The sequence below is a fragment of the Symphalangus syndactylus genome, chromosome 12 (genome assembly GCF_028878055.3).
Source record: "Symphalangus syndactylus isolate Jambi chromosome 12, NHGRI_mSymSyn1-v2.1_pri, whole genome shotgun sequence".
NCBI lineage: Eukaryota > Metazoa > Chordata > Mammalia > Primates > Hylobatidae > Symphalangus > Symphalangus syndactylus.
Genome location: NC_072441.2, coordinates 83,334,832 through 83,346,999, shown reverse-complemented (window position 1 = coordinate 83,346,999; position 12,168 = coordinate 83,334,832). Strand labels below are relative to the sequence as shown.

Genomic DNA, 12,168 nt, shown 5'->3' with positions numbered 1-12,168 from the left:
CTGGTCACATGATTCTCTTCTCGGGCTGCAAACAAAGGGAAGCCAGCAACAAGTTAAGCTGAAGACGGAAGCAAGAGCTGGTTCAGGTAATGCCTTAGCTGGGAAGGGGTCCACAGATTCCCTTTGAAGAGGGTGGGATAAGGAAAAGGGAAGGCGGAACTAATCTAGAAGGAATGAGCTGCTTTTCATTTCTGGGCTGGGGGAGGAAGGCCAGGTGCCGACACTAACAAAACAGGAACTTGCTCTGGGTACCCCAGGCAAGTGGCCCTAGATCCTTTGCTTTAGCGGTTTGGAGGAGCAACTGTTAGAGGAGTTTAAATTAACTAGAGGCGAAACTTCCTAGCTTTATACTGAGTGGGAGAGCTCCCCCTTTAGCTGTTTTTTAGAAATAGCAGAAGTCTCTGTCATAATCCTTACAGGAGGTGTTTGTTGAATCCTGCCTGAATGAAAAGAAGGGGGTGGAGGGAGGGAGTGGAGGTGGGTTTTCTTCCAGAAGGTCGATGAAAAGAAAAAGATCTGGAAACACAGCAGGGAAGGGTGGAGATTAGACAGCAGAAGGAACTTCCTAATAAGGCAGTGAGATGCTGGCTTGGGAGAAGAGGTATTTTTTTGAACCCTGGGTTAACCTAACCAAGAAAGAGGTATCAGGGTTTGGGACCCAGAGTATAGGAGTTTCAGAGTGTCTCCTATTTGGGTCTCATAAGTATTTATTTTGTTGACCCAAATACCTTTGTTGGTTTCCATGGAGACAGTGGGTCTGACATCACTGTGGTTGCCATGGTGCCTGGTTCTAGAGGACCTGAGCAGGCTGTACACACAGCTAGGGATAAACAGGGACTTCAGCCCAAGCTGCTGCCACTTCCTTCCTGCCACCACCTGTTAACAGTCAGCAACTGGGGATGGGGAGATAATAACAACGGCGGGGGTGGAGCCACAAGCGGAAGGCTGAACAGCCATGGCTCTATGGATGCTTACAGATGCATGCCAGGGTGTCCTGTTGGATTTGGTACAGGGAGGTCATTGCAGCCATTCTCCTGTCTCCGTGTGGAATGAGTGCATGTGTCTGGGAGGATGGGCATTGGGAAAGACCTATCCAGGACTTGGATCTTGACTGGCAGGAGCCACAGGAGGTTACTTAGGGCACCACGCAGGACATGAAAACAGCTCAAACAGAAGGGGATAATGTGGTTGGTTTCAAAGGTAGAACTGCCATACTCTCCCAGCCTCACTTCCCTTTTCCTGAGTTTCCTTATAAAGTGCTCGGGAAGCAGTCATTTATCCTCTTCTGAAGGATCACAATCCAGTACTCTTGAGAGGTCAGCTCATCTATCCTTCCACCTTTATGCCTGGTCCCAACAGGAGCTGCCTGAGGGAATTGTCTTAGCCTTGGATGAAGGGGCGGATCCCTGTCTGCTTACCCTGCTTTGCGTCAGTCAGGCTTTGGAAACTGGAGTGATTCCCTCCCCTATCCCTGTCAAGTCAGAGCAGATTAACCGGGTGCAGGACCATAGCCCTGATTTTTGTCTATTTTTTGCAAGCTATAAAGTGATGTATATATACATGATAGTTGCCATAAATCCGTTTTCTGAGTCACCTTCAAGTTCCCTAAGACCAAACTCTGGCGATTACTAAGAAGGTAAACAGAATTTAGGATGGAGACTGAGAGTGATGAGGAGACTTATAAAAGGTGCATCCAGATGGATCTAAGCTATGCCAGTGGTTCTCAACCCTGGCTGTGCATGAGAATCATTTGAGTGGTTTTTAAAAAGACCCACGCCCGGGCCTACCCCCCAACTCAATTGAATCAAAATCTTAGGTGATTCCAATGTGCAGCTAAGATTGAGAACCACTGAACTAGACCGTACCTAGAACTTATGCTGGGCAAGTGGTGGGACACTTAGGGCTGAAGGAGGCCATTGAGTCTTCCCTTCCAGGTCCTGGGGGAGAAGATAGTGATTGTGTAGGTACCTGGAGTTGTGAAGGGAGGGTTGTGTTGTTTCCCTGCTCTTCTTATTAACAAGTCTTCTTATTGGCAAGTCGAGTCTGTCAACCTTGCTGGGCTTCATCTTCCCTGACTAAAATGTCAGGGGGCTAGACTGGAATTCCCCAGAGCCTTTCCAGCCTATGCTACTTTGACCTTTCAAGGTCAATTCAGTTTTCCAAGGCCCTTTTGGTCCCTGTAAGAGGCTGGCTTCTCTGTGGCTGTTGGCAGATTCTGATTTGCAAGGCAAATACTGCTTAGAAGAGCTGGGGTGTCAGGGAGAGAAGGACTGGAACCAGGCTTGGTTCTGGAGGCTGCTGCCCAGCACTTGAACCTTGGAACCCAGCCAAGGCTGCTTTCTGCATCCTGCCCCTCCTGAAGCTAGCTCCCATCCTTAAGAGAGCTTTCTTCTGCAGGTGGCAGCCACAGCAGCCTCAGGGACCTCAGCGACTATGGCCTCCTGCCCAGACTCTGATAATAGCTGGGTGCTTGCTGGCTCTGAGGTAGGAAGAGCAGGCCTGGGAACCACGGGGCCGGGGTTGGGGGGTGTTTCTGCAGTGCTGGGCTTCTTTCTTGGTGGGTCCTTTTCCTTAGTCCTGATGGTCACCTACATCGCTTCCTGCCGGCTGTTAGAGGAACTCCAGTAGCAGGAAGTAGATTGGGCCCCAGGGATCAGGTGTTGGCACTTGGACCATGCCATGAAGGAAGGGACCAGTTGGGTAAGCTGAGACAAGTAGGGAGGGATTTCGAATGGAGAGACCAATGTGAACAAAGGTCCCGAGGCGATAGTGGGGAACGCCATGCTGGGGGAGACTGTGGGACACCCATGGGTGATACGGAGACATGGGTTGGAGCCAGTGTTGGAGTGAGGTTGGGGGCAGAGCCTGGAACCCCTGGAAGAGACCTGAAGGGCCTGGCTGAGGCCTTCAGGCCTCATCCTGATGGGAAATCAGTGTGGGGCTTTGGGTTAGAGGGATCAGGACAATCATTGTCTCAGGCAGAGGGTGAAGCCACTGTGCAGGCTGGGTGGGAACAGGGAGAGAGTGTTTTGAAGACCCCTTACAGCAGTCCAGGTAGCAGCTGGCGGGGCAGAAGCCCACTGAGGAGGGAGAAGGGGGTTGGCAGGATGGGGAACTGAGTGGCTAGAGAAGGGATGGCAAAAATTTGTCAAAGGCATCTCTGAGAGTTCCAAGACCTAGCGACTTTGTATATTAGAGCCACCAGGAGGGGAGGAGGGGAGAAGCTCAGTTTCAACATGTTGAGTTTGAGGTGCCCTTGAGGAACCCAGATGGGAGTAAGGAGTTGACCTTGGGGATGACGCTGGAGCAAGATAATGGACTGGGGCTCACTGGCAGAGGGAAGGCAGGTATGAGCAGACGGGCACCAGGCTCTCAGAGCCCTGGCCTCCTGTTGAGGTGTCTTTGTTGACAGCTGGGGGGCCTTGGGCATGCCATTTCACCTCTCTGTCCTCTCCTGTAAAACGGGCGTCATGATTTTTGCCTTGTAGGGGGTACCATGAGAATAAAAATGTTTTGAAAATAGCAAAGACACAACTAAGGTGAAGCATTATTCCCAGAGGGATAGTCGGAGCCATGGGGCGGGTGGCAGGCCAGGGCCCTGCGGAAGGGGAGTAGGCAGAGGGAGGAGGCCGAGGCTGCGTGGCCAGGGCTGGATGTCTAAGCTGAGAGCACCCTGGAGACAGGCTGTCTGTGGTTGGGGTGGGTTGGGCTTCTGTGAGCAGCTGCTGGGTGATGGGTGTTGGGGGAGTGTCAGGGGCCAGTGGGAAAGGCCAGAAAGGCTTGAGAGATGTAAGTAGTTGTCCAGTTGAGAGGGCAGCTGCAGGGACACCCCAGGAGGCATAACTGTGACCCGTGGGCACCTAGGGGACTTTGTTCTCTTGCCTTCCTCCCACCCTTAATATTATAATATCTGGGTTGTTCATCTGTGGGGAAGGAAGTGCTGCTGATCTTGATGGGAGGGAAACATAGGCTCTAGCTCACCTCCTGGAGGCGGGGCACCAGGTTTGTACTGCAACCAGTGCCTTGGTCTGGTGGTGCTTCTCTGTGTAGCGGAAACCTGGCCCCTGAAAGTTCCTCCTCACAATGAGTGAGGCTGGGGAATGGCCGAGCACTTGGTGCTGCCCCGAGCCCCTTTTCAGGCCAGCTCATGACTGAATGTGTGTGTTTCTGGGATGTGGGCTGGGGCCCCATTCTTGGGTGCAGCCCTTCTCCTTGCACTTCTCCTCCCAGAGCCTGCCAGTGGAGACACTGGGCCCGGCATCCAGGATGGACCCAGAATCTGAGAGAGCCCTGCAGGCCCCTCACAGCCCCTCCAAGGCAGATGGGGAAGAATTAGCTGGGACCATGGATGGAGAAGGTACTGGGCCCTGCTTAGGACATAGCTTACCGGACAAAGCTATTCTCCATATTTTGGGGTTTCTCAGTTTCCTCAGAGAAAGGGAGGCTGGTTCGTTTTAGTTCCTCCATTAATCTCAGTTGACAAACTCCTTTTCTTATTCCATCCTGGCTTTTTCCTGCCCCTTCCAACCTGGTAGGGGCCTGTGGGATGGACAGAGGGCTGCATAGGAAATTCAGCTGGGGCAGTGGGTTTTTCTGGGCCTTTTCTCCTACCACAGGGACACTCTTCCAAACTGAAAGCCCTCAGTCTGGCAGCATTCTAACAGAGGAGACTGAGGTCAAGGTGAGGAGATTCCCTGTGGGAAAGAAGGGAGGTGGGGAGGGCTAGCAGCTGCTCACTGCTGCACCTGCATTAGGGCACCCTGGAAGGTGATGTTTGTGGTGTGGAGCCTCCTGGCCCAGGAAACACAGTAGTCCAGGGAGACCTGCAGGAGACCACCGTGGTGACAGGCCTGGGACCAGACACACAGGACCTGGAAGGCCAGAGCCCTCCACAGAGCCTGCCTTCAACCCCCAAAACAGGTGAGAGTCCTCCTTGCCTCTCCTGTCACTCTGCTCCTAGAAGGCGTGGGAGAGGGATCAGCCATCACTACTGAGCACACGCTGTGGTCCAGGCCCTGGGGCTGAGCAGCTTGGTGCTCTCCTTTCTCACCACTACCCCTGGGACGTTGAGGCCCAGAAAGGTTGAATGACTTGACCAAGGTCACACTGCTGGTAAGGGGCAGGGCCCACATCTGGTTGACTCTTTCCTCTCTGCCATGGGGACCTCCTCTTTTCTTGCTTCCAGAATTCAACCCTTATTTCTGGAGTCCCTTCCTTGTGCTGGCCCTGGGCCTGGGCAGAGGGAAGATGGTTGGTTACCGCCTATGTAAGCGGCAGATCAGACTGAGCCAAGGTGCATATCAGACCTAAGAGAGGTACAGAACTGTAATTAAGGTACTCCCAAAGGAGGGAGAGGCCATTCAGTCAGGGGACTGGTTGAGGGCAAGGGAGAGGCTAGGACAGTGAGAGGTGACATTTGAGTGGAGCCCTGAGCACAGAGTAGGCTTTTGGTACATAGGGCAGGGGAAAGAGAATATTTTAGGCCAAGGCTGCAGCATCAGCAAAGGAGTGGGGACCACCTGTCATGTGCGAAGGAGCTCTGTTCCAGGCTTTTGGCAGAGGAGGGTAGGAATTGGTCCCTGTTGAGTGACAGGATGGAGGGCCTGGGGCCCATTTAGGAGGCAACTGCAGTGGTCAGGCAAAGGTGATGCAGACCTGGGCTGGGCATGGTGGCTCGTGCCTATAACCCCAGCACTTTGGGAGGCTGAGGTAGGAGGATTGCTTGAGCCCAGGAATTCAAGACTGCAGTGAGCCATGGTCATCCCACTTCACTCCAGCCTGGGCAACAGAGCGAGACCCTGTCTCCAAAGAAAATAAAAATAGGCAGCTGGGTGCAGTGGCTCACGCCTGTATTCCCAGCACTTTGAGAGGCCAAGGTGGGTGGATCACCTGAGGTCAGAAGTTTGAGACCAGCCTGGGCAACATGGTGAAACCCCATCTCTATTAAAAATACAAAAATTAGTTGGGTGTGGTGGTGCGCACCTGTAGTCCCAGCTACTTCCCAGCTACCTGGGAAGCTGAGGCAGGAGAATCGCTCGAACCCGGGAGGCGGAGGTTGCAGTGAGCCAAGATTGTGCCACTGCACTCCAGCCTGGGTGACAGAGGTAGACTCTGCCTCAAAAAATAAAATAAAAATAAATAAAATAAAATAAATAAAAATAAAAATAGGCTGGTTGTGGTGGCTTATACCTGTAATCTTCACAATTTGGGAGGCCGAGGCGGGTGGATCACTTAAGCTCAGGAGTTTGAGACCAGCCTGGGAAACATGGCAAAACCCTGTCTTTACAAAAAAATACAAAAAAAAAAAAAAAAAAATTAGCCGGGCGTAATGATGCATGCCTATAGTGTCAGCTACTCGGGAGGCTGAGGTGGGAGGATCGCTTGAGCCTGGGAGGTGGAGGTTACAGTGAGTTGTGATTGCGCCACTGCATTTCAGCCTGGGCGACAGAGCCAGACCCTGTCTCAAAAAATAAAAATAAAAAAATATTAAAAAAAAAAAAGAAAGAAGATGCAGACCTGAACTAAGGCAGGTACAGTGTGGGTTGTGAACAGGGGTGGACTGTCAAGATGTTTAAGTGTAGAACTTGAAATTGGATGTGAGGTGGAGAGGGAGGGCTTAGGTTAGCTAGATGGTGGCAGCAGTGCCTTCCCCTGAATTGGGGAAACATCAGAAAAGAACCAGTTTGCAGGGCAGTGTGTTGAATGTTTGGTCCCAGAGGGAGTGGCCAGTAGGCAGTCAGACATACAGGCTTGGAGCTCTGGGAGGCCAAATGAGGAGTTACACACTAAGGACTCATTGCTGAAGGGGGGTGTCAGTGGTGTGGGTCACAGAATTGTGACTATGTGTACAGTGAGAAGAGCAGAGAACCTGAAATGGTGCCAGGGAGACCACTGACTTTAGGATCAGGGAAGAGCCAGGGAGGGAGAATGGGAAGGAGTGGCCAGAGAGTTTGGAGGGGACCCAGGAGGGTGGTAATGGCTGCAGAAGTTTGATGCACGGTGCACACTGAGGAAGGAGGATGCTTTCAGGATGAAAATGGCTTTTATAGCTTGTAGATTGACAGCACTGGTCTCCTGCCTCCAGACTGGGCAGGGACAGTCATCAATGCCCAGGCAGAAGTGGGCAAGTGGGCAAGGTCTTCAGGTGCCCCTCTCTGGGGTCAGGGCTGAGGACCTCCCTCCCTGTGCCTTCCTCTGCTTCCCCTTTCTCCCTGTGTCTCCCCATCTCTCCAGTCACCTCACTGCCCTGTCCCTGTCCTTTCCCCTAGCTTGGATCAGGGAGGAGGGCCGCTGCTCTAGCAGTGAGGATGACACCGATGTGGACATGGAGGGTCTGCGGAGACGGCGGGGCCGGGAGGCCGGCCCACCTCAGCCCGTGGCGCCCCTGCCTGTGGAGAACCAGGCTGGGGGTGAGGGTGCAGGCGGGGAGCTGGGCCTCTCCCTCAACATGTGCCTCCTTGGGGCCCTGGTTCTGCTTGGCCTGGGGGTCCTCCTCTTCTCGGGTGAGTGGTACCTCTGAGGCTGGGGCCTTGGGCTTCCACGCCTGCCTGCCCTCCTGCCATGTTCTCACCTTACCTCACCTCACCCCTCCCTGAGGGCTTCATCAGACTTCTCTGTCTCTGTCCTTAGGTGGCCTCTCAGAGTCTGAGACTGGTGAGTAGGGAGGAGCCTGTCTTGTGCTGGGGGGTTGTGTGTGTTGTCTGGTTCTCTGGGTTAGGAGTAGGGGTGCGGGGGGTTCACATTTATTTCTCAGTGGCCTTGTCAGCTGTTCAGCGTGCCCCTTGGCCCTTTACCTCACCAGACCTCTCAGCCACAGGGTGGGTCCTGAGCAGGAGTGGTGGCTGTGTGAATGGGAGGGTGTGGGGAGAATGGGCTCTGTGTGCCTCAGGACCAGTTTCAGGGTTTCCCTTTCCCACAGGGCCCATGGAGGAAGTAGAGCGGCAGGTCCTCCCAGACCCCGAGCTGCTGGATGCTGTGGGGGACAGGCAGGTATGTGTGAATGTCTCCAGAGGCAGGTGGGGCCTGGCTGGGGAGAACCTGGGCTGTGGGGTAGCATGGCATAACAGGCTCTTCTGCCCTTAGGATGGGCTAAGGGAACAGCTGCAGGCCTCAGTGCCTCCTGACAGTGTCCCCAGCCTGCAAAACATGGGTCTTCTGCTGGACAAGCTGGCCAAGGAGAACCAGGACATCCGGCTGCTGCAGGCCCAGCTGCAGGTGGGCATAGGCAGGAGGGGCTGGGCTAGGGTAACCCACCTAGGCCAGGCGTCTGTCCTAGCATCCGCCCCCAAAAGGAATGTTTCCTATTTACCCACACATCCTGACCCTCCCCTCTCCCACTATGGTCAGGGCATCTTCCCAGTTCTTGGTTCACATCCTTCGTGCTAAGGTTTGGGCCAGGGCTGGCATACCTGTTCCACATGGTACATGAAACATACATGGTATCACCTGTGATTGATTGGTATAGTCTGCCTGGAGCACTGTGTGGAAAAGGATTTAAAGAACATGCCAAGTGCCATGATCAATTAACACTGTTCCAGGTATGGGAGGTGGAAACAAGACTGTGAGAGCCACACATTGGCTATCCTTAGGTGAATCTAGGAAGTGTGTGCTTATATAAAGACGTAGCTGCCGAGACCCAGGATGGAATTTGGGGATCCCTGTGTCTCATTCATGATGGAGATGGGGTGGAGGATGAAAACCAAATCCTCTAGGTGTTCCAGGCCATAAAACGGGCTCAGGCCACCTGCCCACTATAATGGAATGGAATTGGGGTAGAAGGCATTGGGGCTATCCTGACAAGAACTCTTTGTGACTTCCTTCATCCCAAACCATATTCTAGGCCCAAAAGGAAGAGCTTCAGAGCCTGATGCACCAGCCCAAAGGGCTAGAGGAGGAGAATGCCCAGCTCCGGGGGGCTCTGCAGCAGGGCGAAGCCTTCCAGCAGGCTCTGGAGTCAGAGCTGCAGCAGCTGCGGGCCCGGCTCCAGGGGCTGGAGGCCGACTGTGTCCGGGGCACAGATGGGGTGTGCCTCAGTGGGGGTAGAGGCCCACAGGGTGACAAGGCCATCAGGGAGCAAGGCCTCAGGGAGCAGGAGCCAGAACTCAGCTTCCTGAAGCAGAAGAAACAGCTGGAGGCTGAGGCACAGGCATTAAGGCAAGAGTTAGAGAGGCAGCGACGGCTACTGGGGTCTGTACAGCAGGATCTGGAGAGGAGCTTGCAGGATGCCGGCCGCGGGGACCCAGCTCATGCTGGCTTGGCTGAGCTGGGCCACAGATTGGCCCAGAAACTGCAGGGCCTGGAGAACTGGGGCCAGGACCCTGGGGTCTCTGCCAATGCCTCAGAGGCCTGGCACCAGAAGCCCCACTTCCAGAATTCTAGGGAGTGGAGTGGAAAGGAAAAGTGGTGGAATGGGCAGAGGGACCGGAAGGCTGAGCACTGGAAGCATAAGAAGGAAGAATCTGGCCGGGAACGGAAGAAGAATTGGGGAGGTCAGGAGGACAGGGAGCCGGCAGGAAGGTGGAAGGAGGGCAGGCCAAGGGTGGAGGAGTCGGGGAGCAAGAAGGAGGGCAAGCGTCAGGGCCTGAAGGAACCCCCAAGGAAAAGTGGTAGCTTCCACTCCTCTGGAGAAAAGCAGAAGCAACCTCGGTGGAAGGAAGGGGCTAAGGACAGCCATGACCCCCTGCCATCCTGGGCAGAGCTGTTGAGGCCCAAGTACCGGGCACCCCATGGCTGCTCAGGTGTGGACGAGTGTGCCCGGCAGGAGGGCCTGACTTTCTTTGGCACAGAGCTAGCCCCAGTGCGGCAACAGGAGCTGGCCTCTCTGCTAAGAACATACCTGGCACGGCTGCCCTGGGCTGGGCAGCTGACCAAGGAGCTACCCCTCTCACCTGCTTTCTTTGGTGAGGATGGCATCTTCCGTCATGACCGCCTCCGCTTCCGGGATTTTGTGGATGCCCTGGAGGACAGCTTGGAGGAGGTGGCTGTGCAACAGACAGGTGATGATGATGAAGTAGATGACTTTGAGGACTTCATCTTCAGCCACTTCTTTGGAGACAAAGCACTGAAGAAGAGGTGGGCAGCTGTAGGGGAGTTGGGTTGGGTGAGACAGAGGCAGTTGGGAGGATGTGAAGAGCAAGGGTCATTAGTTTGAGGATGTATCCCTACTTTTGGTCCCCAGCTGGCTTCCCTTAGAGAAGGCATCTAGGTCCGCTTCCTTTCTTCCCTTGAGGGTAGGAAGCCGCCTATGCCTACCCCAGAGTGGTCCTGAGCAGTCCCCTTTTGGGCGGGGGGATTCTTTCTCCTGAGTTGCCCTGCCCTACCTCTACCTGCATGGCCCAGGGGACGAGGGAGATCCCCATCTTCCTGCCTCCCCGACTGGAGCCTTTATCCTGGGAGACCAGGTTTTTCCCCCATATGCTTGGCGGTGCCTGCTCATTTCAGCTTCATTGGGAGGAGCAGGGTCCTCTCTCCTTGGGGAACCCACTTTCATTGCATGGTATTGTCCCCTAAAGGCCTCTTTCTCCCCACAGGTCAGGGAAGAAGGACAAGCACTCGCAGAGCCCAAGAGCTGTGGGGCCCAGGGAGGGGCACAGCCATAGCCGCCACCACCACCACCACCGGGGCTGACGCTCTGCCCCACAGGGAATGGCCTTGGCCTTGCCCAGCCCAAGATCCCAGCATTATCTAACTCCCGGAGGGTGGACTCTGTCCTGGCTTGTTTGGTGTCCTCGGATATCTTTCACACAGTAGAGCAAAGTCACCAGCCCTGCACTGATGTCACTTTATCTAGAAAAAGGCCTCAGCTGGACCTGCATTGCCATCTATGCAAATGCATGCAAATACTCCAGGCCCTGGGATGTGGGCTTGTGGGGTGGGGTGTGGGGAAGGCAATCTGATTCTGAAGCTAAAGAGCTTTCATCCTCTTGCGTGTATGTCCCCAGAGTAGGCCCCTTGACCCACATGCTGACCGGCGCCTTGGGATTTCACTAGAGTTGCTGGATCGAGGCCCAGCACGAGGACTTTCCCTGGGGTTTTGTTAGGTTTGGAAGCAGCTGTCCCTAGGGGATGAAGTCCCCCTTTTTTTTTTTTTACCCCTGCTTCTCCCATGGCCTCAGCTCCCCATGTGAACTGTAGACTCAGATCCCAATAAAGTGCTGTTGCAGCTAGGATGCTGGGTGGTTTCTAAGCACAGGGGACACCCCACACCCCCTGCCTGAATGGATGGGTCCATCCCAGGCACTGGTACTTGCCCCCTTGTTCTGTATCCCCCTTTGCCCTTGCCTTGCCCTTCCAACAAACCCTAGGCCCTTGAGAAGCTGATACGTCTCCTTTTGCTCACAGCTGCCTCAGCCCCACCCCTGGGAGATGTAGCAAATTGAGTGTGGGTTTTGGAGTCCGAGCCTCGGGCTCAAATCCAGGCTAAGTGATCTTGAGCAAGTTAATCTTTGGGAACTTTGGGTTTCTTATCCTCAAAAAAGGCGATGGAAGGGCTGGGGAAGTGATTAAATAAAGCAATGCAAGAAAAATGCCTCTCCTGTTTTGGGCACTCAAAAGTTATTGCCTTCTTTGGGGAAGGGTGTGGAGGAGGGAAAAGAACTCAGGCCCAGAAGGAAGAGCTTCTGGGGCTGGGGAGGTGAGGGAGCCACTAGGTGGCACCCTGGCTCCACGTTTGCTCCAGACCTCGCCTCTCCCACTACTCACTGTCCCCAAAATCTCAGACCCTACCCCACTGACTCCAGGGCCTGCTCCACTGGCCAGCTCTCCCAGGATGACCAGACTCCCCTTGGCTATTCTCTAGGGTCCTTCCTGAGATCTAACCTTAGTCCCTTCGGCAATACACTGGGCTTCTTGACGACCCTGGAAATACCCAGGAAGTACAGGAGACAGAATAATGTGGTGTGACTGCTCAGGCAGGAGGGGGGGACTACAGGTTCTAGAAGGGGCTGTAACTGATTTCTGTATTATTTAGCAAGCGAATATGTAACTCTGTTTAAGGGCTTAAAGGTATTAGCTCATCGAATTCATGTGTGGGTGGGGCAGGAGTTAGGGCAGGCTGGGGATGGAACAAGGACCACTAGTTCAGCAAACATTTATAAAGTCTATTGTGTACCAGAAACAGAGAGGCACTGGGAATACAGAGGCACCTTAAGAAGCCTAAAGTTGGGTCAG

The 12,168-nt window shown here is 54.2% G+C and overlaps 1 protein-coding gene across 3 annotated transcripts; it reads left to right on the top strand.

Moving 5' to 3' along the window:
• Positions 1 to 11,525, top strand: PBXIP1 (PBX homeobox interacting protein 1). Of its 3 annotated transcripts, XM_063626588.1 has the most exons (11): positions 1 to 86; positions 2,398 to 2,484; positions 4,231 to 4,357; positions 4,617 to 4,681; positions 4,755 to 4,920; positions 7,269 to 7,502; positions 7,630 to 7,653; positions 7,919 to 7,989; positions 8,083 to 8,214; positions 8,840 to 10,071; positions 10,530 to 11,525. In XM_063626588.1, the coding sequence occupies exons 2-11, from the start codon at positions 2,434 to 2,436 to the stop codon at positions 10,624 to 10,626; spliced, it is 2,199 nt and encodes a 732-aa protein (XP_063482658.1). In that variant the 5' UTR covers positions 1 to 86; positions 2,398 to 2,433; the 3' UTR covers positions 10,627 to 11,525. The 3 variants fall into 3 exon arrangements, with proteins under 3 accessions (XP_063482658.1, XP_063482660.1, XP_063482659.1); XM_063626590.1 differs by lacking the exon at positions 2,398 to 2,484 and having other exon boundaries at positions 18 to 86; XM_063626589.1 differs by lacking the exon at positions 1 to 86 and having other exon boundaries at positions 1,223 to 2,484.
• Positions 11,526 to 12,168: the final 643 nt, after the last annotated feature.

Excerpts from the sequence above, each read along its gene's own strand:
- PBXIP1 (XM_063626588.1), top strand. The coding sequence starts at position 2,434 with ATGGCCTCCTGCCCAGACTCTGATAATAGCTGGGTGCTTGCTGGCTCT. Across the intron at positions 4,358-4,616 it reads TGGGACCATGGATGGAGAAG|GGACACTCTTCCAAACTGAA; the intron begins GTACTGGGCCCT and ends CTCCTACCACAG. Across the intron at positions 4,682-4,754 it reads CAGAGGAGACTGAGGTCAAG|GGCACCCTGGAAGGTGATGT; the intron begins GTGAGGAGATTC and ends CACCTGCATTAG.